Raw genomic sequence first — 24873 nt, 5'->3', positions numbered from 1 at the left:
ATTATTTTTGAAAAAGGGGGAAGATTTGGATAAACCCCGACATCGAAGTAAAAAACCCCCCATGGCTTCACTTCTTCTTTTTCCTCACCTTCACCATTTTGATTCTTCACATTCGATCATAAATCGTAGAGAAGTAGTAGCTCCCGATCAAATCCCTCGAAATTCACCAAAATTAAGGAAATTTCTCTCTCCGAAAGCTTCAATTAATGGCGGTATCACAAACGGAGCAGCAGCGGAAACCGCTAAACCCAGTCGCAAAGGGAGGAAGAAGAAGCAAACCTCGACGGTTATTGAGAAAGAAAATACCGAAAGCGATCCTACCGAGACGAATCCTGAATCGGATCCGGCGTTAGTGGATTACGACGACGGGATCGATTTCCCGTACGAGGACCCGCCTCTCGTGTGCTGTTTCGGAGCCGTACAGAAGGAATTTGTTCCGGTGGTGCGAGTCCACGATAACCCGATGCACCCTGACATGTACTCGCAGTGGAAGATGCTGCAATGGGATCCGCCGGAGTTTGGTCGAGCTCCGGGAGGTCCGCCGTCGAACGTGGCGATCTCTCACGTTCGGTTAGGCGGGAGAGCGGCGTTCATGGGGAAAGTCGGTGAAGATGATTTCGGGGAAGAGTTGGTCCTGATGATGAACAAGGAGAGAGTTCAGACGAGAGCTGTGAAATTCGATGAGAATTCGAGTACTGCTTGCACTCGCGTCAAGATCAAGTTCGAGGACGGGAAGATGAAGGCGGAGACGGTGAAAGAGCCGCCGGAGGACTCGCTTCTTGTTTCTGAACTGAATTTAGCTGTGCTGAAAGAGGTAAAATCATTCAGATTATTGTTGACGAGGAACAATTTGACTTTCGTTTATAATCTAAAATGAAATGATAGCTCGAAGCTTGGTTTCTTATGGCAATTATCTGTCTTGAGCATTAATCATGTTGCAAATGACTAGTTTCTTGTTCGTATATGATTTGGATCATGAAATAGAACACCTCAGGTTCCCTTTTAAGCTTCTTGGTATTTTACTTATACAGGCAAGGATTTTCCATTTCAATTCAGAAGTGTTGACGTCTCCTACGATGCAATCAACTCTTTTCATGGCAATACAATGGTCCAAAAAGTTTGGAGGGCTGATTTTCTTTGACTTGAACCTTCCATTACCGCTATGGAGATCGCGCAATGAGACTAGGAAGTTGATCAAGAAAGCATGGAATGAAGCAAACATCATCGAAGTTTCACAGCAAGAGCTTGAGTTTCTACTTGATGAAGAGTACTACGAGAGGAGAAGAAACTACACACCACAATACTTTGCTGAGGATTTCGAGCAGACAAAGAACCGAAGAGACTATTACCACTACACACCAGAGGAAATCAAACCATTGTGGCATGAGGGGCTGAAGCTATTGGTTGTGACTGATGGAACACTTCGGCTTCATTACTATACTCCTTCTTTTGATGGAGTTGTGGTTGGAACCGAGGATGTGCTTATAACTCCTTTCACCTGTGATAGAACAGGTTCTGGTGATGCTGTTGTTGCAGGCATCATGAGGAAGCTAACAACTTGTCCTGAGATGTTTGAGGACCAAGATGTGTTGGAGCGACAGCTCCGGTTTGCAGTTGCTGCTGGTATCATATCGCAGTGGACAATTGGCGCAGTTAGAGGTTTCCCTACTGAAAGCGCGACACAGAATTTGAAAGAACAAGTTTATGTTCCATCAATGTGGTAGAATAGAAAGATCAAGAACTCGGCTTCTACTTTAATATGTTTTTGAACAATGTGTGAGATGTATACTGATTCAAAATTTGTAATCCAATGTACAATCAATTTTTGAGTTCACTGATGATTAGCAGACGTCTCAATCTTTGTATTGTGCTTCCCGTGCAGAGTCACAAAAATGCTCTAGCTGATACAACCTTTGATGCCCCCCTGTATGCCAAATTGATTCTACTAAGCAGCCTGAATCTTCTGAAACTCGGGTTACCTCTTTTCCTATATCTGTACAAAAACGCTGTATACTCGATGCAGCTTGTTCTATGCTCTGATCCACAACAGCATTCTTCAGTGTTTGACAAGTGAACCTCGACTGTTTTGGACGCTATCTTGAAGCACTCTTCTTCCATGTCTTTGACTCCGTTCTTAGACTTGATTTTTTCCAGAGCTGCTCAGGATGATGAGACTTGTTACAGATGCAATTAGGTTGTGGGTTTGCATAGAAATTCTCCTCTAGCCTGGGAAGTGAAGCAGGCAGTCTCGCATAAGCAGCTCCAATCCTGTCTCTATTTAATCGCTTAACCTCGGAAGCAAACTCTTCCCAAGATATGACACCCTCATCAAAATGATCCATCAGTCTAACAAAGTTCAGCCTGAAATAACCAACACATAAAAAATCAGCAAAACCAGTGAAAGAAACTGCAAATTGTGGCAAAACAAAAAACTTTTATTCCATGTTACCATACCTGTCTGGATTTATCGACTTCCTAAACCCTTCAAACCTTCTGTGTCCTTGGACCGCCTTAGCCATATTTCCATCATATGTATATACAAAAACATCGCTTGCAAGGGCCACAATATAATCCAATGCAGCAAGGCGATTCTGGTATGGACTGAAAGGCTCTAACTCTTCTTCAGTCGCAAGGGTTGAGTGAGAAAAGACATTTGGGTACTCTGCACGGAAAGCATCCATACTCTTGCTTCCATAGATTTCACCAGCCACTATGTATATAGTTGTGGAGGATGGATATCCCATTGCCTTTAAAAATATGGCTGCTTCTCGAGGAGACATTGGACATCCACCTTGAATCCGTCTCTCTCGGCTATCAATCTCTTTCTCCTTCCAATGTTGGACACTGTACCTCATAATTCTCAGATCTTCAGCTTCCTCAGCTGTAAGATTGTGGTTGCATCCTGTAAAGGCAAGCATGTCCTTTTCATATCTGCAAAATATCCAAAACACTATTGAGTCAAAACCGAGATCCACCAACGATTTTCCTTGCTGATGCAAAAAAAAGGTCGTATTTACCTCAAGTGCAGAGCGATATACGGCTCACTGTTGTTTCTTAACCGGTTAACCAAAACCTTTCCAAGGTCCTCGATCTCCTTGGTGTACACCAGTGCCTGGTAATTAGCACGACATCTCAGTCGTTGGATTGATGGCGGCAAGTCATTGTTAGCAAGCCGTGAGTCAGTATGCGTGAACTTCAACACCTTGTGACGTTTCAACAGTGGCACCATTTCGCTTCTGTAGTAACTAGCCTGCATTTCCATTATGAATTTGAGAATTTACTTCTCCTGGCGGAAAACCCCTAGATCTATACAGGAGCAAAGATAGAACACAGAACGGTAACCAAGAAAACCTTCACCAATATGAACGCACACCTTCGACCAAGAAATAGGGGCCTTTAGAAGAGGCTTCATGGCAGCATACTGAGGAGGCAAGTACTCGACAATGTCAACATCGTGTTTCAGAAGGTTCATGAAGTGTCTCCAGTCAAAAATATCTTTAAAAGTGCTGCATACAAAGAAAATTTATTAGAATTAAGTCAGTAAAAGTGATAAGATATAAGGACAAGACCTTGGGTCAGTCCAGAAAGATTCGTGGTCAAGAAGAGGAAGAACAAGAGTTGCATTCATAATCTTGGCAACGGCAACCATGTCACATATCTGCATTTTGGTCAAAACGAACAAAGAAAGGTAAATCAAAAACAGTACAATGTGGAGAATCGTGAGATCAGAACCTTCTAAAATACTGTGGAAGTGAGAACTCACCCCAGTTCTCATCTGATTCAATCCTCCATTTGCGTGTACTAGAAGATACCCATTGGTTTTTCGGCGCAGTCCTAGACAAAGACATATATCAGTCCTAGATCTTGAAGATTCAAAACTGTAAATGCGCCTGAAGAGGAACCAAGAAATGTAAGATAGCAACATACTCGTCTGTTTCTTAGGACGCGCCACACACTGGCGATAATTTCCGCTTTCAGGTTTCTGCCAAATTTCCGGAATCTGGAAAAAGCAACATCCAAACATGAAATCCATAACCAGATCCTCGGAAACGAAGTCAAAATGAAAGATTTCGTCTTCCTTAGATTGCAAAAACAGAGGACATGATTAAAAAAAAAAATTAAGCTCATTCTAAATCTGTTCAACCTCTGACTACACAGATCACAAAAATTCCTCGTACCGTAAATCTATTACTTGAAAAAATCAACAAGTTGTTTAAACTTAACAAACGAAACTACATCGACTCAACAGTGCCATGAGCTGTAAAAAAAACCAATATCACCAGGATCATTTTGGAACTTTTACATTAATTAACTTTTCAACTTAAGTCTTCTCAAAAGGGTTATGGATTGTGCAGAAAATAAAGTCAACTGAAATTGTAGGGAAGTGATGATCTACATCAAGGCCGCCCAATTCCATTGACTTTTAATGCTCTCGTCAAAGTCTCTCGCTCCAATATCAAAACGTACTGCTCATAACATGAATTTCATTTCTGAATATTCTAGCGCCACCGAAACATTGATCATTCAGTTGTGCAATCATTAAAGATGTTCAACTTTCTACCTAACCCACTTCTTCTTCTTCTTCTTCCCTTCGTTTTCTCTTTCAAGTTTCTCCAGAAAAGGAGACATTGATGCGAACAGTGCAACCTTATTACGCTAATTTTCTTAGAGACTACATAATCGGATATTAAATTGAGAACTCTTCAACTAAGTTACAGACGCAGACGAAAATTCCGCTCATGACGTTCTAAGTTTTGATCAGAAAACCTTAAACATGCAGACAAATAAAAGTAAATTCAGAAAGAGGATTGAGTTTGATCCTAACCAAGAACATAACTGTGGATTTGCGTATTTCTCAATTGGTTATCGATCAGAGAAGCTCAAAAAACGCGTATTCCCAAAGATTGACTTTTTCTTTCTCGGTAAACGAACAGAAAATCCCTAAAAAATGTCAAATGTAAAGAGAAGAGAGAAAGAAGAAAACTCACGGGAAGCTTCTCCAGAACGCGCATTGGCTGAGACGAAGCTTGGTTGACGGCGACTTCACGTTGAGCCATTGACCGATCGTCACAGAGCGTTCTAACGACGACAAACTCGCTCAATCGCGCGTGGTCGACCACGCGTACACCACCTATGAGGTATACCCTGAGGAACACGGACGCGACCACGAGAACCATGAGGAGACCCAAGATCCGACGCCCCACGTTTCTCCCCGATCTAAACCCTTGCCCCACCACAGGCGTCGATCCACCACAACCGCCGCCTTGGAAAAACGGAAACCGGAATTTACGGAGGAGAAGGAGAAACCGAATCGCTTGGTTGTTGTGAAATTGGTGATAGTGATCGTGGTGGTAGTGAGATCCAGTAGACGAGGAACCCTCCGAAGATGGAGAGGAACAAGGACCCCCTTGGCTGCTCGTATCTCCGCCGTCCAAATCCGTCGATACAACGACGGTATTAGCGGTGGCTGTACTGCAGAAATCAGAGGAATTCGAGGGTCGTTCGGAGACTACGTCGAGAGAATCACCCACACGGCGGCGTGTTGTGGTGGGTCCGGCTGGGATTGGTGCGTTAGGCAAGGGGTTTATAGCTCCGGCGACTGACATATCGCTGCCGGTAAAAGGGAATTCAAAATTGGAAAGAGAAGAGAGAGAGAAAAGAGGGATGATTAGTTTTGGTTTAGAGGCTACGTGGCCATGTTCTGGTTTTCTTCTTCTCTGTATCCACCGTCACCGTGAAACTCGGCGAAGCTGAGGCGCCGAATCAATTTTTGTTTTTCAGATTTTTTGTAATGGCCTGTGCGTATATTATTTATGTGACTGTTCTAATCATTCCATATGGAGTATATTTTTAAGTTTTTTCTTTTTTTCTTTTACAGTTTTGCATTTTTGGATAACTTACATCACGTTTGTAGCACATCTTAATACCAAAACGAATAATACCTCATCACTTATTTTTATTTGACTTTTTGAAATTATTTAGAAAGTTTTGAAGCTTATAATATTCTTAAGAATTTTGTATTGGCTTCATAATCGAACGGGTTATACAAAAGTACATCAACAATTAAGAAATATCTTAAAGGATTAAGCGATTTATAGAAAACTTACAAAGGAGAACAAGTGAAAAGATTTTGGCATTTAGCCTATAAAAGAAGTTAAAGGTGAAACCTCTTGATCCTAAAATGCGTCACAGTTTTCTTACAAAAACCAGTCGCTTTCTAAATGTAAAGAAACTAGTCAAAAATTTAGAGTAAATGCGCATTCATAGAATCATTACACTTATAATATAGAACACACAATTTTGTTTGGTCACATGTATCAAAATTTTAAAGAGTGAATTACGAATTATTCAAAGTTATGATCGTCTACACATGTTATCACGATATTGACTAACATTCAAAGTTGTATCATATAATCCAATCCATTTCGATAGACATAATTGGCATATAACCATTAACCTTTAGTCCTTGACCTTTAACAAATATACAATCCAATGTCGAGCTCTCACGATATGGAACTAACAAGACTTCGTGATATGATGTACATTATAAATGTTTATATACCAGAATTTTCTCCCACGCTGTCTATCCAGCATGTATGTGAAAATACAAAAACAGTAACCCAAAGATTAACAGAAAACACAACACAGATATTTTTTTACACAAAAATATATTACTAATAAATTTTTTTGTAACTTACAAGTATACAGAACTCGATTCAAAGCAAATTCAAGACATTTCTTGATTTGCTATTTTAGCTTCACTCTATCCTTAAATCTATACGTGATTCAAAAACCTCTCACTCAAATTCTTTAGTACTCTAGCTCACAATTTCTTATAAGACAATCTTTCACCTTTTGCTAAAAAAATTCTTAATTGTGTGTTAAAAACTTTACAAGTTCTAACATGCATATTTATATATATAAGATTTGCGGCTAATCCTAGTCGAGACTCCCTTTATTGATTTCTCCAAATTTTCAACTGAATCTTCTATTCCTTTACTTTCTCCTAAGAATAAAAAAACTTCACATTTTTTCGAAATCGATTCCAAGATACTTCAAATTTTTTGTCTAAGTCAGCTTCTCGTCTTTTAGAGTGTCCAATACATCCTACAGCTCTAGCTCACTTCAACGTGTGTAAATTGCTCCGCAAGTCTTCTCCGTATTATTCTTTGAGCTAGCTCGACTACTACACGTGCTGCTACAGATTAGTTTGCCTCCAGCATGTAGTCCATTCCAATCTAGTTATTTTTTAAGAGTATAACAAACTTTAAATATTGATTTTTTAAAACGTGGATATAAATGTTGTGTTTTTCCATTCTAAATCCAACAACTGATGGCGTTTGTGTTTAAAAGTCACATCCTATATTCGAAAGTAAAATTCTCTACAATTTTTTATTCTAAATAAAAAAAATTAGTCTAAATATAAGTTAAACAAAAAAAATCAGTCATTTCTAACTTGATAAACTTTGAATCTCTTAATATATAGCGTGGCGTGGTGTCATTTGTTAGACAGTTGCAAGTGAAAATCACAAATGGATGATAACAATTAGTCACACACACGTACGACTGTAAATAAAGCGCAGCTAAATAAATAGCCCCCCATTCCTTTTCTCTTTTCGTAGCAGAGAGAGAGAGGGACGATCGAAACTGAAACTCTACAGGCCAAGTTGCGTAGCCGTAATCGTCGTCTCTCTCTTCCCGAGATTCTCTACTCTCTCTCTCTCTCGTTGATTTCGCAACCCTAACTTCATCCCTCTCTCTATTTTTTTTCTCTGATTTCGCCTTTTTCTGGATCGAAGATGGTAGCTGATAGCAAATCCGACCTTTCATTGGCCAAAACTTTCGGCTGCAGTGCCTTCGCTGCCTGCGTCGGCGAGGTAACTTCCGGATTCCCCAATTTTCCATGCCTTTGAACATTTTTTTTTTTATCGACAGGACGCGCAAATGTATTGCGAATTTCCATGAAAATTTTCGAAGTCTGATCAGGTGGACCTTCGTGTGTCACCGTATAGCTAGAGCATCGTGTTATTAGCTTCTATATACTATTTCTCCAGATTTTGGGCTTTTATATGTACAGTAGTTTCGATGGAATTGATACGCTTTCTACACTCGGAAGGAGAATATTCCAGCTCGATGTATACGGTTAATCTGTCAGATCTGTGGGTAGGATTGAGTTTTGGCGTTTGATTTCAGTACTAGACGATGTTAATTTTATGCTCTGGGTGTGATTTTGCGAAACACTGCAAAGGAATATGAGATTTCATTATGGAATCCGAATTAAGCATTGTATTTGTTTTGCAACGCAAATCGTGTAAATGTTTTTTCAACTCTCAGAACAAAGTGTATCATCTGTTTAGATGTGTGCTGCTTCCTCAGATGATTATGTGTTGCATCATCGGTATTTGAAATTTCTTATGCAATCAAACTCTTGTGAACCAGGTATGCACAATTCCGTTGGACACTGCTAAAGTCAGGCTTCAGCTCCAAAAGTCTACCATAGCTGGAGATGTTACTCTTCCTAAATATCGGGGATTGTTGGGAACTGTTGGTACCATAGCAAGGGAAGAAGGGCTTCGTTCTCTTTGGAAAGGTGTTGTACCAGGATTGCATCGTCAATGCTTGTTTGGAGGTCTAAGGATTGGAATGTATGAGCCGGTGAGTTTCAAATCTACTTCTTTTCATGCTCCTGAAAAAAATGTGTTAATTCAGTAGCTTTGTAGTTAATACCCAAAAGCTTGTTTTCCTCAGGTCAAGAACTTGTACGTTGGAAAAGACCATGTAGGTGATGTTCCGTTGACTAAGAAAATCCTTGCTGGTTTGACTACAGGTGAGCATTGCAGGTTTAGAAGAAACTCAAAATATATGTGTCTCTCTTATTATTTAATTGTGGGATGCTGTTGCTGTTGTTGTCTAACTCTCAGGTGCCCTGGGTATTATGGTAGCGAATCCAACTGATCTTGTGAAAGTTAGACTTCAGGCTGAAGGAAAACTAGCTGCAGGTGTGCCAAAACGGTATACTGGATCACTGAATGCGTATTCAACAATTGTGAGACAGGTAGTTATCTAGCCATGGAAGTTGAGATTGTGCATAGGTTTGCTTAAACGCTGCTTTCATTTCTATCTAATTTGGCTCTGATAGGAAGGAGTCCGAGCTCTTTGGACTGGTCTTGGACCTAACGTAGCCAGAAACGCAATCATCAATGCTGCTGAGTTAGCGAGTTACGATCAAGTGAAACAGGTATGATTTGTATAAAAATAACTGTTCTCTGCTTCTCCTGTCTTCTTAAAAAGGATCCTGATATTGTAATCAACACTCCCTTTTCATTCAGACAATCTTGAAGATTCCGGGGTTCACTGACAACGTTGTCACACACATTCTATCTGGACTGGGAGCAGGATTCTTTGCTGTCTGCATCGGTTCCCCTGTTGACGTGGTACGATATCTACACTTGACATTAAACCATGAGTTTGTTCACTACGTTTCCTGATTTTAGTTTTGAATCTTGTTGTGTGGCACAGGTGAAGTCAAGAATGATGGGAGATTCTGCTTACAAAAACACTATTGACTGCTTCGTCAAAACACTGAAGAACGACGTAAGCGACTCTGCTTCTGTGTCCTCTCTATAAATCTTGGTCTTTAATGTACTAAAAACCCTCTAGAAACTGTTTATTCTTAACTCTTGAGTTTTTCCTCTACAGGGTCCTATGGCATTTTACAAAGGTTTCATCCCCAACTTTGGACGCCTTGGCTCATGGAACGTCATCATGTTTTTGACCCTTGAACAGGTAACGACTAATATAACTTTTATTGGATCGAATCAATCACGCAAAGCCTTGACTCTCTTTTTCTTACCTCGCTTCTTAATACTTTGATTCAGGCAAAGAAGTATGTCCGGGAACTAGAATCGTCCAAGAAATAATGAGGCGCAACGTTTTAAGCAGAGTGAATAAGAGCAACATTGTTTTCTTTTTAATTTCGGCTATCATTAGAAGCGAGAACTTCGTTGAATATTTTTTCCCGGAATAGAGTCAGTTTTTAAGTGAAACTGTGAAAACAAATTCTGTGGGTTTGCTCATATATTGGCTGTACCATTAAAACATTTATCCAAATAAACATACATTTTCGTCTTTCTTTCCACAAAGCTGAGAAATCAAAAATGAAGAAGAAACTGTTTGAAGAAGAGAGAAGTGAAGTCAAAGAGAGACAGACGGGGTCTCAGCTCAGTTTCTTATTTTCCGGATAAGCCCATATCTCGAATCTAAGGTAAAGCTCTTTAGCTTTGTTGTAGATGAACACCAGAGATCCATCAATGTAATCCTCGTATCTCTCGTAGAAAGCTGGAACTGTCAAAACCATCAAAACGCCTGCCAAAAACAAACACAGTCGAATGAAACTCTAGCTTAAGCCAGTCCAATTCTACTAGAGGAGAGGTTTACTTACAAGTGTGGCAAAGTGTCTGAAAATCCATGAGGCTTCCGATGAATGTGATGAGAAATAGAGAGATAGCTACTTTGATAAACAACTCTGAGTCTCTTCCCATTGCAATGTCATGGGAGACTTGAAGCAACTTATTAACATGGATGCGTAACAATGCTGAAGTTTCCACTGCCATCGCTTCAGTTATACGAAACTCCGGCAATGGTGGTGATGGCCTGGAGCCAAGAACAACTGAATTATAGAAATGAAGAATACAATGGAAACTCTTTGACAGAGACTTTATGGTTTTTACCTGTTGAGGATGGATGCAGATTTGGACCAGAGGAAAAGAATAGAGAGCAAGAGGAGAAGAACACTTGAAAGAAGAGTGAGAATTGTATAAGCTAATGTCTCAAACACCATCCATGATCCTATCGTTACTGTGACTATACCAACACTCACATTCTTCTCCCTCCACAGCACCACATCTGCAACTGCAGATTCATTTCATAAGAAGAAGAACAAAAAGGTTAGAGAAGTGAGAGATCACTTTAGCTTTTACATTTTTTGGATTTTGGTAATGATATGGATTCACTTACCAATGCCACCTCCCAGAATCTCATGTAGAGCCCTCTCTCTATTGAACAACTTTTCTGAAGAGGAACCCATTTTAGAAGAAAGATCAGCAACAGGATTCCAACTTTGATTTAGATTTTCTCAGATCCCAAAAGTTACCCAGATATACATATATGTATTTCGCTCTGAATGTCAGAAACAGATCACCATGTGCAGAGGAATCGCAAAGGCTCAAATCGAAAGAACCGTAGGAATCAGAAGAGAGTGGGAAACAAAAAAAAGGTGATGAGACTAAAGTTGGGTCATCACCAACATCATCAAAGCCATCAACTTTGAATAGAATAGATTATTAAATAATTCAAAGCTATGCTCTGTTAGGGAAAAAGAAAGTGTTTGTTGGCCTCTCGATGTGATCACCTTACAGCCTAAAAGTGATATCCCTCTAAAGCCCAGGTTTTCAAAACTGTTAAACTTCGCTAGTCAGCGGCTACATGAGATTAAATTTATTACATTCATCTTATCAAAGTTAGTAATCTATTTATTTAGTCAATACAATTAATTGGTTAACTTAAAACAATTGACCATACAAAAATTATCTTAAAATGTGAATAAAAAACGAGCAATTTCGTTTTGAAACCGAGAAGTAAAACTGTAAAAGTAATTTTTTTTCCTAAATGATCAAATAAACAAATATTTGAAATATTTATACTATTTAAAATACAACTTTATTCTACTTTATGTTAGTTTATGTTAGCAATCCCACTCCCACCTCTTTACTGAAACTGAACCAACACTGGTCTATGAATTCCTTCTCATTTACAAATACTACGAATTTTGATAGGAGAAATGAGTTGCTTCCACCCTCTTCAAACGTAACCAATGTCAAGATCGCTTTGGGATTTACCCAAAAAAAAAAATTACAAAAAGCACCATTTCACAAACCGTTTATTCTCTGGTTTCTGTCGATGTAAGCTTTTATGTTCTGTATGTAAAATTGTCGATAACAAAAAAACAAAAAAAAAAAAACAAAACAAAACCACGTGAATGTTCCTCACCCTCATCAATAAAAGCTTGTTCTCTATTCTCTGTGCTACTTTTGTTTCTCAGTTTCGCTTTGAGAAGTCCCAGCAGCTCCGAGATTGGCACCACTCGCAGAAGCATCAAGCAAACTCGCTGCAATAGCTGCCTTCAAGTCATCGTCTTCCATCTCTGAAAAAGACCTCACTTCCTCCCGCGACAATGCCTGATATGGTCTTTGTTCATCGACACTGACATCAGTTCTGTTGTTGGTGCCAGAAGGACCCTCCACCGAGCTCGTGTTCTTTAATAATCTCTCTGCGTCTTCTGGAGAAAGCCACTGTCCGAAAGTGTTGGAAGCTTCCGAAGAAGACGACATTGGACATTCTTGCGGGAAGTTTCCTTTCACTATGAAGATGCTCCATCCCGAGCCTTTGAGAGAGTCGAGAAACGCTGAAAGGTAGAACTTCGATAGGTGTTGCGGCGCAGCGAGGAGGCTGTCAAAGTTATACCATTCGCCGTTCACTTTCCTTATGCAAAACCAATGGTCATGCAAGTGGCAGATGAAGGCGTTTTCAAGCTCGGGATCTATCTGCGCAGGCTCTGCATCGGGACAATTGAGCGGAATCACTTGTAAATCCCACACTTCCAAAGCCTTTTGCAAGACCTGTCAATAAAAAAGAAGCTTCTTTAGTGAAAAGGATTATACAAAACTAGAAGTATCCATCCAACTAATGTCGCGAAATTTAGATGCTACACAGATCACATAAACCTCCACAATTATCGCTTCTGCTTTCACATGTTTAAAAATGGGATGTAAATCGCTATTCAGGGGAAGTAAGTGGTTTGCTTTTTCTATACTCTAAATACTCTAATATACAAAACTCTTACAAGCACAACGGACTTGTGTTGCAGCAGACTTAACAAGAAACTAGTTTCAAGCTATCCAGGAAACAATAGATGATACTTCTTACAAGAGACAATCAAGATCAAACCTAAAGAGAGTAAAATATACAAACCCCACAGATAACTATAATCTCCGAGTTCAGAGTTAAAGTTCTTACTGTCTCAGCATAAAGAAGCTAAGCTTTGATAAGTAAGTTTAGCCCAGTAAAGTCCGAGAATTCACCATTCTTAATCTCATTTCATTGTTTTTGCAATCTTCTTGATTTGATCTGTAAGCACTTAGCTCTAAACGTTAAAATCTTCCATTCGTGCATTAATCTTCAAGATCAAAGGTACGCATTCAAAAGGTTTCCACTTCAGTCTAATCGAAATACAACCAAATGCCCCAAGAAATCGAAAACCCTAATTTCGTCCAAACTAAACTTAATAAGAAATGGGAGTCGCACTTCTAAATCTTGAGGCGAATTCAAGGATTTTTCATATTCATCTAAGTAAAAACAAAAACCACGCACCCAAGAAATCGCGTTTATACCTGGATACTGAAATCGCCGCCGAGGGAAACGTTGTGCGACTCCTCAGAGAGAAAATCGCCGGCGGAAAATCCTCCGGTGGCGGCGCCTTCGAGCATTACCTGACGCTCCTTCCCGTCGAGATCGGAGGCGACGGCAGCCAAATCAAATTCGGAGAAGAAAGGTCCCTGCAGCACCGTGTTGACGCAGTGTACGGCGCACAGATTTGCTTCCTGCACCTCGTGATACAACATTCCTCCGTTGCTAGTTCTCTCCATCGCCGATCAAGAATTAGATCAAAACCCTAAATCTTCTGATTCCGTGGATAATATTTTGCAGCGATGAGAAAGTCTTTCCCTTCAAGTAATTAAGATGCGAAGAAGACGAAAGAGGAAGCAATTGAGAGAGAGAACGGAAAGTTAACCTTTATATAATAGTAACATGTGATTCCACGTCATCAGGCATGTGTCATGAATTAACTAACATTTATTTTTACAGTTCCCACAAAAAAAAAATTGTTCTTTATTCTTTACCTTCGAAAAAAATAGTTACGTTACGTATAATCATTTCGTAGTTAAATTCCCCCAATAATTAGTAATTCATTTTTTTTTATACTAGTAATTCAATTGTTAGCTCCTAAATATTTTAATAGAATCAATTATTTAATTCTTCTGTATTTATATCAAATTAGCAAACAGAACACATTTATAAATACAAACATTTTCTAAACAATTCTGAAAGAAAAGAAACTATATGCCACGTGTAAAAATAATTGACTTGAAGACTGACTGTCTTCTGTTTTTTTTTTTTGTCAAAAGTGTGCAAGCAAAGCAAATGGGATAACTGGATAAGCTTTTGCAAGAATAAAAAATTAGAGATTCTTTGAACTATCCAACTTCATCGTCCTAAGTTGCAAACTTTTTCTGAATCAAATAAATAAACCATTTTAGAGACTGGAAGTATTATTCAGGGAAACACACGAAATACAATCAGCAAAACCCAAATCAAAATCATCAACGACTAGACCAGTATATCTACATTTATAAATTACAAGCAAAATACTTTAAAGTTTGAAACCAAATCTAAACCAACACTGTAACCAAACTTGTGAAGAACCTCTTAAGAAACCAGTTTCTTTCATCAATGTGCTCGACCTATTACTTTCTTGTATTTGTAGCGTTTGGAGATCCAGAGATACACTAAGAAGTTGAGGAAACTAAGAGTTGCCAGCAAATAGAAATAGTAATCGAGATGGCCTCGGTTCAAGTTATCCGGTATCCAACCCGGTTTCCCATTCTTCTTCGTCAGTCTCATCACAACCGTCACAAGAACCGTGCTCAAGTAGTTCCCTAACGCAACCGTGGTCAACGACAAAGCCGAGCAGAGACTCCTCATGGCATCAGGAGCCTGATCATAGAAAAACTCAAGCTGACCTATAAAGGTGAAAACTTCCGCACACCCAACAAGTAAATATTGCGGGACCTGCCAGAAAATCGACATGGGGATCTTTTTCTGGTCATATGCATTGTGAGTTTTAACGTAATCAAGCCTAACGACCTCTAGGACTCCTGCAGTGATCATGGCAAAGATCGAGATCACGAGACCGATTCCCATTCGTTGAAGCTGAGTGAAGCCTCGTTCATGGCGTGTGAACTTTCTTGCGAACGGGACAATGAACTGGTCGTAGACTGGGGTCCAGAACAGAACACTGACCGTGTCGAAGAGCGAGAGTGAAGCGGATGGGATCTCAAAGTTTTTTCCCATGTGTTGGTCCAATGTGTTTCCTTGTAAGACGAACATCGTGTTCATTTGGCTGTACACTGTGGCGAAGAGTATCCCCGAGGCCCAAACAGGAAGTAGTGTGATAATGGACTTCAGTTCTTCGACTTGTGTCACAGAGCAGAGTCTCCACGGATTCACTTCCCCCTCTTTGATGCTATCTGATTGACTCTCAACCGCTGCCTTATCGAAAAACCTGACATTTTCAAAGCTTTGATTAGAAATCTAATGAGAGAATGAATCATAAGCATATAAGTAACATGAAAACCCCAAAGATCTCAACTTTCTTGAGAAAACCAAACAGATTCAGGTATTGGGAAAAAGATGGAAACTTTTTGATATCTTACTTTAAGTTGTCTGTGTGTTCGAGCTTCCGGCTACCAGTGATATTACTCTCATCATCTGCGGTTTCAAAGAGAAGAGACTTGTCCTCTGGAACCTTAACACTCACCTTCCTGAAAGACGCAACTATGACCTGAAATATCCGTGTGAGAGGACTCCCTCCAGGTCTCTGAAGCCGGTAAAAACGACTTCCCATGAAGAAAAACGTAACAGCAATGACCATGGCCACGGTCGGAACACCGAAACCCCATCCCCAACCAACGTTCATTTGTATCCAGACAAGAACAGTGGCAGCGACAAGAGCTCCAACGTTAATGGAGAAGTAAAACCAGTTAAAGAAAGAGCTTTTCTTTAGCTTCTCAGCCTCGTCATTGTCATCAAACTGATCCGCTCCAAAGGAAGAAACACACGGCTTTATACCGCCTGTTCCAAGCGCAATCATATAAAGCGCAACGAAGAAAACAGCCGTCTGGCCCGTGTTTGGATGACAAGTGTCGCCATTGCAGTTACTTGGTCTAAGTCCAGGAACTGAAGCTGATAATGTCAAAAGAGTCATACCCTGCAAAGAGAGGAATAACAAACTTACTATTCCCACTCATATTGTAATCCACCGATTTGAGGATTAATCATAAGCAGGGCAAGTAAAAAACTCACAGAGACATAGATGAAAACAAAGATTGCGATAGTCCAATATCGCCCAAGATAAGCATCAGCTACAAAGGCTCCAATCAAGGGAGTTATATAACATGTTCCAGACCAGTTCGTGACGTTATTTGCAGCAGTAGCATTGCCTTGATTCAGACGACTCTCAAGATAATTCACGAGGTTAGTGCCCATTCCATAGTAGGCCAATCTCTCACAGCACTCATTTCCTAGACAAGATTTTAACAGACACAAACACTGATCAACCTTCTATAGTTCTATGGCACTAAATATAAACCAAAAAGATATCAAGGGACAAATATTAGATCGTTACCAAGAATGAAGCGGCAAGCTTTCCAGTTTCCTGTTTTCTTTTTGTTGGCAGGATTTTTGTTAATATCGACAGTTCCATCTTCCGTATAAACGTCCTTCTCTTCCATAATCCTTATAAAACAAAATCCAATATAAATCTGAATACTTTTGGTATGAGCAAACCCTTCAAAATTTCAAGTAGCTGAGATATTTGATTTATATGAATCGATGGAAACGATTACTAAAATTGGTTGGTACATGTCTTTAAATTTTACAAATGAATAAACAAGTAGATATTTTTTTTTTTTGGTATGAAAATGAATAAACAAGTAGATGCGTAGACCGGAATATGCAGATGAAGAAAACACAGAATCCTCACTCTAAAGTTCAAGTTTTTGGGGAAAAGCGAAATACCCAAAGGATAAGGGTGAGATGTAATAGGACTTTATTCATCTATATTAGACAGAAGTAGTGAACGGAAAAACTTCTTTACCAAAATTAAAAAACTGTAAAAAAGAAAAACCTTTGTGAGACAGAAGTGGACGGTAAAGATGGCGGAATCAGCGGCGGAGATGGCAAACGAGTAGATATTTTCCGGGAAGAGTAAGCGAAAAGAGAATCTTCGTGGAATACTTAGACGACACTTGTAGGAGTATTATGAGTAAATAATGAGTATAGAGCTTGAAAAGTTGCAGTGCTCTGTTTCCACTTTCAGCTTTATTTTTATATCCAAGAAAGGAGCGTTCTTCACTTTTCTTCCTATGTTTGCAATTTAACCCTCTAACTTTGTAAATTTCAGTTACAGCCGCAATCCTTTTGTGCTCTCCATTTTCGATACCTCTTTCATATTGGATATTATATTTTGCTTTGGAACTCTTTGTTTTGACTCCAAAGTAATAAATAAATATATATCAAATAATGTGGCAGAGAAATTAAAAACTTATTTAAGAAATCCTCCACCCAAAAAACTTTACTGGACTTAATAACTGACTTTTTTATATGAAAAGCAAAGTGTGAACAAAAGTAAAGTCATATCAAAAGAAAATTTGGATTCTTTTGATAATTGTGTTCATACTTCATAGGGGATATGAATTGTATTTTTGTTTAGAGATATTAGCGAAAGGGCTAATAATATCTTTGTGTTTTTATATGACATAGCTGGATTCTGTTATCTACGAGGATTTGGCTGTATCCCAGACTTAGCTGTTGCATTAACTCTTTAATTTCCAAATGTTTTCAACTGTTAGTTTGTTTTTTTTAGTTCAAATATACAACCCAAACTAGAAAAAGTAACTATAGGATAAAAAGACATCCTTGGGTTTGTTTTTTCATCATTGCACGCGATATCCTGGTCCACACCAAATAAAAAAAACATTAGTACTACAATAAAAATTATTAAATAAAATCATTTTGTTGCCATAGATGCAATTAAGAGTTATATCGATCATCGAGAAAATACATTACATTAATAAGATAAGTATCTGCATGAAGAAATCAGAAGAACATACATATGACAAATGAAGAATCTTGAATAATTGAATATATATATATATATATAAGCTTGCGTGGTGCATATGCGTGTTTATGTATATAGATAAATTTATGTTGTGTAAAATATTCGAATCGTCTCGAAGATATATAGCAATTGTTTAAAGATTGGATTATCTTGTAAGCCAAAAACACAGAGCCGCTGACTTAAGAGAGACTGAGATCCAATGCAATATTTAATATATATTAATTGTATAATTATGGGCTCACATGGTTTAGACTTTAGACCTTGCAGGTAATCTTTGATTAGTGGGAGTTTACCAATACTATCAGATGATACATTCTAAATCAAGAAATTATGAATGGTCTACTCGTGGCATAAGTCATATCTCGATTACGATAGACATTCACATTCACGTCTGTTTCTTAACAAAAATTGAGCGTCTATCGCTCTATGCGTTGCCATTCGCCAAAGAGTGAATTCTAACCACAGACGTTATCCCATGCAAGAATCTCAAAACTAAAGAAAATCGATTAGCCCACCCCAAAACTACGCAATATTAAAAAGACGCGAAATTCTTTACGCCAAAAAAACTCTTCCAGTTCAATATGATCGTTTTAGGTAAGCTACAAAATCAATTGATCTGGACTTCTTAATTACATCGATATCAGAAATATCGACTTTAAGAAGCAGAGCAAGAAACATGATCCGTTTGTATAACTTACTAACATACTCGGCTAACCTAAAACAAGCTTACTCTCTTCTACGCACCTAGCTGATTCGAACCATGGCTACTCCTAAGCCACCAACAAACCAACTAAATGATCAATCTTAAACCAAGAGCAAACGAGATCATAAATAAAACTATCTAATAGAGGTTTAGATGAACTAATAAAGTCTTTAACGGTAATACGAAAGGTTGTTGCGAGGTCCAATTATAACAGAATAGTATAATTTGTTTGTCAGATCTAACTGAAATAAATAAATAAGATATGATCAATGCAAAATAATCACTCAATATCCTTTTGATAGATCCATATATCAGTGACGTGCAATTATTTAGAAATTTCGATCACTCATATTTGATTATTTCACGGGATTCATTGTAATTGACCTTTTGATCCCAGTCTACTCAATTCATTGATTCTTGATTCTTCCAATCCAATATAATAAACAAAAAAAAACTTCCTTACTCATGTATTGGCGTTGCATCTACGTTACATATTTGTTTCAGATATTATAGGGTTGTAAGTGGCCTTTGAACTCTCTACCACTTTTCCTATAATTCATTCATTAGTATATATATTTTTTAATCTGTGTATAATTTGTATAGTGGGTTAAAAAACCTTGATTGGTAAAAATATTTAATTAGTTTTGTATGAAACTTTTCATAATACACTTCATCTGTTCATGTAATGGATAGACGTGAGAGTTGTCGAACACGCATGTCAAAATTACTGGATTTAGATGTTTGATAGAAAAAAACGCTATAAATTATTTTTTACTTTACTATAAAAAAGGCTATTATTTTCTCAAATGGTTTAAAATATAAATTATTTAAAACTTTATTGAATCACCAAAATACTGATGACGATTCAATCTTTTATTTAATATATAAATTCAACGATAATAATTTATGTCGCAAGAGATAAAGTGCACATTGTTGTACTCTAGCATGCCTCATGGCCCTCATCTTCACTAGTATTTTGTTTCTTACTTTGTCTAGTGTCTTCATCGGATGGTTGTCGCCTTTCTTGTTTTCTCCCAACCTCCGTTTGCAGCAAGAGATCTTTGTTACTATCTTCAGACACTTGATCATCAGATTCACATCTCATTTCCTGCTCAAAAACCAGTTCACCACAAGCTAATAAGTAACAAAACTGTAATTTTAATATGAAACTTTACGCTAGTTAACATTGTTAGATGGATACTTGAGATGCTATAATCATACCTGAATTTTCCCAACAATCATATGAGCCTTGTAGTAAACATCTTTAACTTGGTTTTCATCACCCCAAGCCTCCTCAAACTTGGTGATTAGATCTTCATTTACAAGCTCTACTCCTTGTTCCTTAGCCTTCATTGCGGGCTGCCACGATCTCAAGAACCCTAAGAACCCTTTAAGTGAAAGTTTATGCGGAATGTCTAAAGTAATAGGCTTTCCTTCGGATCCCATCCCTATGCTCTCAAATGGAAATGGCAACGTTTTATAACTGTCGAATGCCAAATTCATAATAGGAGTTCTAAAAGGAAGAGTAGAGTCGACAAGGCGCTTCATTATGGGATCAATCTCAGGCGAGATAATGATATCGTTGTAGACCCATACGGCGATTAGGCCTCCTTCCTTGCGAAGTACACGTTTTGCAACATTGTAAAATGTGGTTAGGTCAAAAAAATGGACTGCTTGTGCAGCAACAATGAGATCCATAGAGTTTTCTCCCCCGATTAGAGCCACCATTTCGTCTTCCGACATGTTTTTCGGAGTGTGATGGTAGCTGATTCTTGAGTGTTTGATTGCTCGTGTAAGTTGTGCTTCGTTTATATCGGTAGCCACCACATTCTCGTAATGCTCAACAAGCTATAAAATATAGAGAGAGTTCTTGGTATTGTAAATATTATTAGTTCTGCTAGATAATGAAATTCGATTCCAATAGGCGGCTAGTTCTCCGACTATATTCTATATCTAGGTTTGCAGCCACCAAAGTTGACTTATATTTAGAATAGACATGATTCATTAAAATATACATCGTAGGTAAGTTAGCTATATTGTTGCTGGATCTAGCTATCAGAAGAATCTCCGTATCACAAATCATACGTAAAGGACGTTTACCAAATTTAAGGAAGATGAGAGGATTAGAAAGTGTACCCCAATAGCAGCCTGGCCGTTGCCAGTTCCGACATCCCAAGCAAATTTGTGGTCAAGTGTCCGTGCGGCAATCTTTTTATACCAATCGATTGGATATCGGGGCCTTGCGTCGAGATAAGCTTCAGCCTCTTTCTCTGATAAGGAAGCCATTTTTCTTCCTCTCTCTCACGTTTTCTTTCCTTGGTATTGAATACTAATCAACTTCGTTTTATACAACTCTCTTGCATGCTTGTTCATGTCTTATCTATGAAAAAGGTTGAACGAAGTCAAACTTGGCGTGAGGTAAAGTTTACTATAGTCCTACGTGGTCGTCTGTCTATAAGTTTGTTTAATATATATATTTGAATACAACTCAATGTTGAAAATTCAAGGTGCATGGCATGTTCCACGAAATGGTAGAAAAAAGGATTTCTGAAATAAAATCCTTGAATTTAGCCTTACCCTTCATTCTTTTTTTTTTTTGTAAGCGTCTTAATTTATAAATTTTGCAGTTTTGTAACTGCCTTTATGAATAGAGGTATTTAAGAGTAATTATATACTCTTTATATGACGATATATATTCCCAACATCCATTTTTCATATTTGAAAAAAAAAAGAAATGACCGTAAACATGGAAAATCGCCAAAATCTTCACGTTATCTCATTACACTTATAGGAAAAATTATGAGGAACGAATCAGTTCTAACAAAAATACGGATTTTGAGCTGGAAAATGTTCTCATCATTTATTTCAGTACTCGCAACTAAAGAGATCAAATATTAGTTTAAAAAAAAAAACTAAAGAGATCATATAGATTAGTTATATAGCCTCTGTTTTTTTTTTTTTAATTTTTGTTGAATTGAATGTAAAATTGTATTCAATCAAATCATGCTTCTGAATTTGAGTTTAATTGAAAAGAAACCTATCTTCTAATCATTAGCCTCTAGTCGAGAACCAGAAGATGAGGCTGTCCTCAAATGGTCGGTCCCCTTGAAATCTCTGATGGTGCTGAGCCGGTTACGAATTGTTTTGTCAAGAAGTTTTACCAGTTTGATCGGAGGAGAAAAAGGTTCACCATATCGCCTTGTTTTTTTTTATGTAGTCGATGTAAACAATAGTTTTTTATGTTTGGATATAATTTAACATTCATTTAAAAAAAAAAAAAATTCCCAACCAAGTTTAAGGCTTCAACCTTAATCATATCAAGACTCCAAGAACCTTTTTTTGTCATATTCTAAGAACCTTTTTTTTTTTTAACCTCAATCAAATAAATAGTGCGAAAATGAGACCGATATTCAAAATCTGGTTTGCGACGAAGCAATTTCGTGAGAAAAGATACTGATGACCGGGTTGACCCGGAAGATCCTCTTCCCAAAAAATAAAAATAAACCCTAAATCTCCGAATTGCCGTTGCTCTCGTCACACTCCGCTGCAGCCTCTCCGTGACTCCACCATCGACGATCCCCACAGAAATCTCAAGTTTTTTTGAAAGAAAAGAAACTGCTCTAATGGAGTTTCCCTTACCGGAAGACAATATCGGCGGAGATGATTCCGCTGCAAATGCCACCAGGGCTTCAGGTCTCACATTAATGAATTCCTCACATAGAATGCTTTCTTTATCAGTTAGATTGGAATGGAATGGTTCTCATTTTGTATCCGTATCTTTCAGGTAGTAAAAGAAGCTTTGGTGATCTTGGAGACGATGAGGGTGATAACTCCGGATCGAAAAAGGTACCTTTTGCGATCATAAGAACATTGCAAAGTTTTGGATTCTATATATATTTCGTACTACAGTTTTTGCTCACCTGCCTGGTTCAAGGATGAGATTCCCCCATTGGCTGCTTCTAAAAGTATTAGCCTTTTCTGTGTAACTCGTTGAGTGTACTACCTCTTAGTGAGAAATTTGTTGTTTATCATCGTTCAGGGCGGTACGAAGGTGGATAAAGCAGACCCTGGTGTTGCAACTGCGATGAGAGAGATTTTTAAATCCACTGCGATGATTTCGTCACTCAGAGAGAGGTTTTTATCCATTTCCTTTGTTTGATGTTTCTGGGTGTGAAGCTTACGGGTTCAATGCCATTACTCCTCAAATCTTGTCAAAAGAAGATTGTAGAGTGTTTGCTTTGATGTTATAATTCTAACCTTCTTTTGCTCCCTCTCTCTCTCTCTCTCTCTCTCGCTCTCTCTCTCTGGCAGTCTTCAGACTTCTCAAGATGATCTTGCTTCATGTCAAGTATTGTTACTATTCTCTATCTGAACTAATTTCTAGACTATTGCTATTCACGAATGCATTTTTATTTATCTAACTATTCTTGTATGGTCAGAATGAGCTTGAATCAGCGAAAACAGAGATTCAAAAGTGGAAATCGGCTTTTGAGAAAGAGTCCTTTATACCGGCTAGAAAATCTCCTGGTTAGCCTCTCCATGCAATGTTGATTTGAACATTAGTATATGTGATGCTAATTGCTACCCCTTGACAGTATGATTCTGTTTGGTACTGTTTCTTTTCAGAACCTAGCTTTGTGGTTGACTACATCCAATTTCTAAGGTCTTCGGAGACTTCTTTGAAAGAACAGGTTGGCATTGAGTAACCTGTAATTTATCAGTGTAGAGTCCAGAATTTACAAACAGCTTTTGATGGTTATATTTCTTTTCAGTTGGAAATTGCACAAATGAAGGTAACTTCTCAAGGAAATCATTGCCTATGTCTTACATTTTGTCTTGACCATTACATGTAAAAAATGTCGCTAAACATAGTTCTGGATTTGTATTTCTAGTTAGCCATCCGTGATCTGAAATCTCAACTCAAGCCAGCATCAATGAAGGTATAGAATTCTCCCAAAATGTTTATCATTCGGAGTAAAAAAGTAATACAATTAGGCCAACAACTTGGACTTTTCTAGGCTTAGTTCTCCATTTTTTTTTTTAATGGAAATAGTGTTCCTTTGAGGATGTAAATGTAGAGGGAAACTTTCTCCTAGTAAACATTTTTTCCTGGCCTCTGGCTGCAGACAGATGGAGACCCAGAAGTAGACAGTGAGCAGCAAGGATCGACAGGTCCCTCACGCAATGTCGCAAAGATCGAGGTAAGCAACTGTAATTCCATTTCATTTTGAACTTAAAAAAGCATTCAATAAATAATTTGTAATACATATTCATGATACTTTTGTGAACTTAGAAGGAAGTCGAAGTTGATAAAGAGCCGGCATTGTTGGAAGAGTTACGAGCAGCAAATGCGGTGATCGCGCATTTGGAGGAGTTTCAGGCCGTGGAGTTGGCGACGCTCAAGGAAAGTATAGCCAAGCTTGACAAGAAGATCGAGTATAATAGCAACTTTGCGATGTTGGTTCTACAAAAATTCCCCGGCTTGTTTCCTCCTCCACCCGCAACTGAAAATGCTAACGAGTAGATTTTATTTTATCTTCGTTTAACTTAGTATGTTTTAAAACTTTTTTTTTGGCTAAAAAAACATGTATCGAATATCTTATGATTTTTAAATATTAACTAGATGAATACCCGCGTGTACACGTAGATGTTTTGTTTGTTTTAATATACATTATAAAATTCTATTTTTCTACAAATTAATCTATTTTTATTTTTGATAATATAAAATATCATTGGATTTTTTTATAAGTTTAATCTAATTTTTTGTATTTAGTAATATGAATATCAGATGAACTCGTAAAAATATAGTCATTATTTTTTGTAGATGTAATACTTTTTATTTTTGCACCTAACCAAATATATCTTCATTATTATTTTTCTCAACCTGTTTTTTTGTTTGTTAGTTAATTTTTAATGATAAAAATATGTATTTTGTAGGACAAATTTAATATCTTCGCCAAATCGTATTTTGTTTTCTGCTCGAGACTTCAAGTCTCAACCCTTTGTCTCGGTGGTAGGGTTGTCATCGGTGGATATTGCCTTTATACAAAGAAAATGGATCAATGTCTATGTAAACAAAATCAGAATGAATTCAATACAAGAAATATAATACAGTAAAAAATCCATAAATCAAAGAGGAGACGAAGAATAAAAA

General features: G+C 37.9%; 8 protein-coding genes across 9 annotated transcripts; 3 read left to right on the top strand and 5 right to left on the bottom strand.

Annotated features, from left to right (window-relative positions):
• The first annotated feature begins 30 nt into the window (after nucleotides 1-30).
• LOC18021334 (fructokinase-like 1, chloroplastic) lies at nucleotides 31-1875 on the top strand. Its single transcript, XM_006403555.2, has 2 exons — nucleotides 31-814; nucleotides 1032-1875. The coding sequence occupies exons 1-2, from the start codon at nucleotides 62-64 to the stop codon at nucleotides 1722-1724; spliced, it is 1446 nt and encodes a 481-aa protein (XP_006403618.1). The 5' UTR covers nucleotides 31-61; the 3' UTR covers nucleotides 1725-1875.
• Nucleotides 1733-5791, bottom strand: LOC18021335 (O-fucosyltransferase 28). The gene is made up of 8 exons (XM_006403554.2): nucleotides 4989-5791; nucleotides 3928-4000; nucleotides 3764-3834; nucleotides 3570-3658; nucleotides 3374-3506; nucleotides 3018-3250; nucleotides 2455-2931; nucleotides 1733-2361 (listed from the first exon to the last, which is right to left on the bottom strand). Exons 1-8 carry the CDS (start codon nucleotides 5604-5606, stop codon nucleotides 2094-2096), a joined length of 1962 nt encoding a protein of 653 aa, XP_006403617.1. The 5' UTR covers nucleotides 5607-5791; the 3' UTR covers nucleotides 1733-2093.
• Nucleotides 5792-7601: 1810 nt separating this feature from the next.
• On the top strand, nucleotides 7602-10127 carry LOC18021333 (mitochondrial uncoupling protein 1). The gene is made up of 9 exons (XM_006403552.2): nucleotides 7602-7877; nucleotides 8440-8655; nucleotides 8749-8827; nucleotides 8922-9055; nucleotides 9140-9238; nucleotides 9330-9434; nucleotides 9520-9594; nucleotides 9700-9786; nucleotides 9879-10127. Exons 1-9 carry the CDS (start codon nucleotides 7800-7802, stop codon nucleotides 9918-9920), a joined length of 915 nt encoding a protein of 304 aa, XP_006403615.1. The 5' UTR covers nucleotides 7602-7799; the 3' UTR covers nucleotides 9921-10127.
• On the bottom strand, nucleotides 10068-11309 carry LOC18021332 (reticulon-like protein B12). Its single transcript, XM_006403553.2, has 4 exons — nucleotides 11017-11309; nucleotides 10731-10911; nucleotides 10442-10653; nucleotides 10068-10365 (listed from the first exon to the last, which is right to left on the bottom strand). The coding sequence occupies exons 1-4, from the start codon at nucleotides 11084-11086 to the stop codon at nucleotides 10217-10219; spliced, it is 612 nt and encodes a 203-aa protein (XP_006403616.1). The 5' UTR covers nucleotides 11087-11309; the 3' UTR covers nucleotides 10068-10216.
• Nucleotides 11310-11966: 657 nt separating this feature from the next.
• Nucleotides 11967-13802, bottom strand: LOC18021331 (ataxin-3 homolog). Its single transcript, XM_006403551.2, has 2 exons — nucleotides 13449-13802; nucleotides 11967-12677 (listed from the first exon to the last, which is right to left on the bottom strand). The coding sequence occupies exons 1-2, from the start codon at nucleotides 13701-13703 to the stop codon at nucleotides 12084-12086; spliced, it is 849 nt and encodes a 282-aa protein (XP_006403614.1). The 5' UTR covers nucleotides 13704-13802; the 3' UTR covers nucleotides 11967-12083.
• A 560-nt stretch (nucleotides 13803-14362) lies between these two features.
• On the bottom strand, nucleotides 14363-17223 carry LOC18021330 (protein NRT1/ PTR FAMILY 8.1). Its single transcript, XM_006403550.2, has 5 exons — nucleotides 17024-17223; nucleotides 16523-16632; nucleotides 16201-16418; nucleotides 15552-16105; nucleotides 14363-15400 (listed from the first exon to the last, which is right to left on the bottom strand). Exons 2-5 carry the CDS (start codon nucleotides 16626-16628, stop codon nucleotides 14566-14568), a joined length of 1713 nt encoding a protein of 570 aa, XP_006403613.1. The 5' UTR covers nucleotides 16629-16632; nucleotides 17024-17223; the 3' UTR covers nucleotides 14363-14565.
• Nucleotides 17224-19499: 2276 nt separating this feature from the next.
• LOC18021329 (methyltransferase ptaI) lies at nucleotides 19500-21056 on the bottom strand. Its single transcript, XM_006403548.2, has 3 exons — nucleotides 20856-21056; nucleotides 19941-20567; nucleotides 19500-19827 (listed from the first exon to the last, which is right to left on the bottom strand). The coding sequence occupies exons 1-3, from the start codon at nucleotides 21003-21005 to the stop codon at nucleotides 19660-19662; spliced, it is 945 nt and encodes a 314-aa protein (XP_006403611.1). The 5' UTR covers nucleotides 21006-21056; the 3' UTR covers nucleotides 19500-19659.
• A 1094-nt stretch (nucleotides 21057-22150) lies between these two features.
• On the top strand, nucleotides 22151-24361 carry LOC18021328 (FKBP12-interacting protein of 37 kDa). 2 transcript variants are annotated; one of them, XM_024157977.1, is made up of 10 exons: nucleotides 22151-22412; nucleotides 22504-22565; nucleotides 22759-22853; nucleotides 23031-23067; nucleotides 23159-23246; nucleotides 23346-23410; nucleotides 23492-23512; nucleotides 23612-23659; nucleotides 23846-23920; nucleotides 24016-24361. In XM_024157977.1, the coding sequence occupies exons 1-10, from the start codon at nucleotides 22343-22345 to the stop codon at nucleotides 24241-24243; spliced, it is 789 nt and encodes a 262-aa protein (XP_024013745.1). In that variant the 5' UTR covers nucleotides 22151-22342; the 3' UTR covers nucleotides 24244-24361. The 2 variants fall into 2 exon arrangements, with proteins under 2 accessions (XP_024013745.1, XP_006403610.2); XM_006403547.2 differs by having other exon boundaries at nucleotides 24013-24361.
• The last annotated feature ends 512 nt before the right edge of the window (nucleotides 24362-24873 follow it).

The sequence above is a fragment of the Eutrema salsugineum genome, unplaced genomic scaffold (assembly GCF_000478725.1).
Source record: "Eutrema salsugineum unplaced genomic scaffold, Eutsalg1_0 scaffold_16, whole genome shotgun sequence".
NCBI lineage: Eukaryota > Viridiplantae > Streptophyta > Magnoliopsida > Brassicales > Brassicaceae > Eutrema > Eutrema salsugineum.
This window is presented reverse-complemented; position numbering and strand designations above follow the sequence as displayed.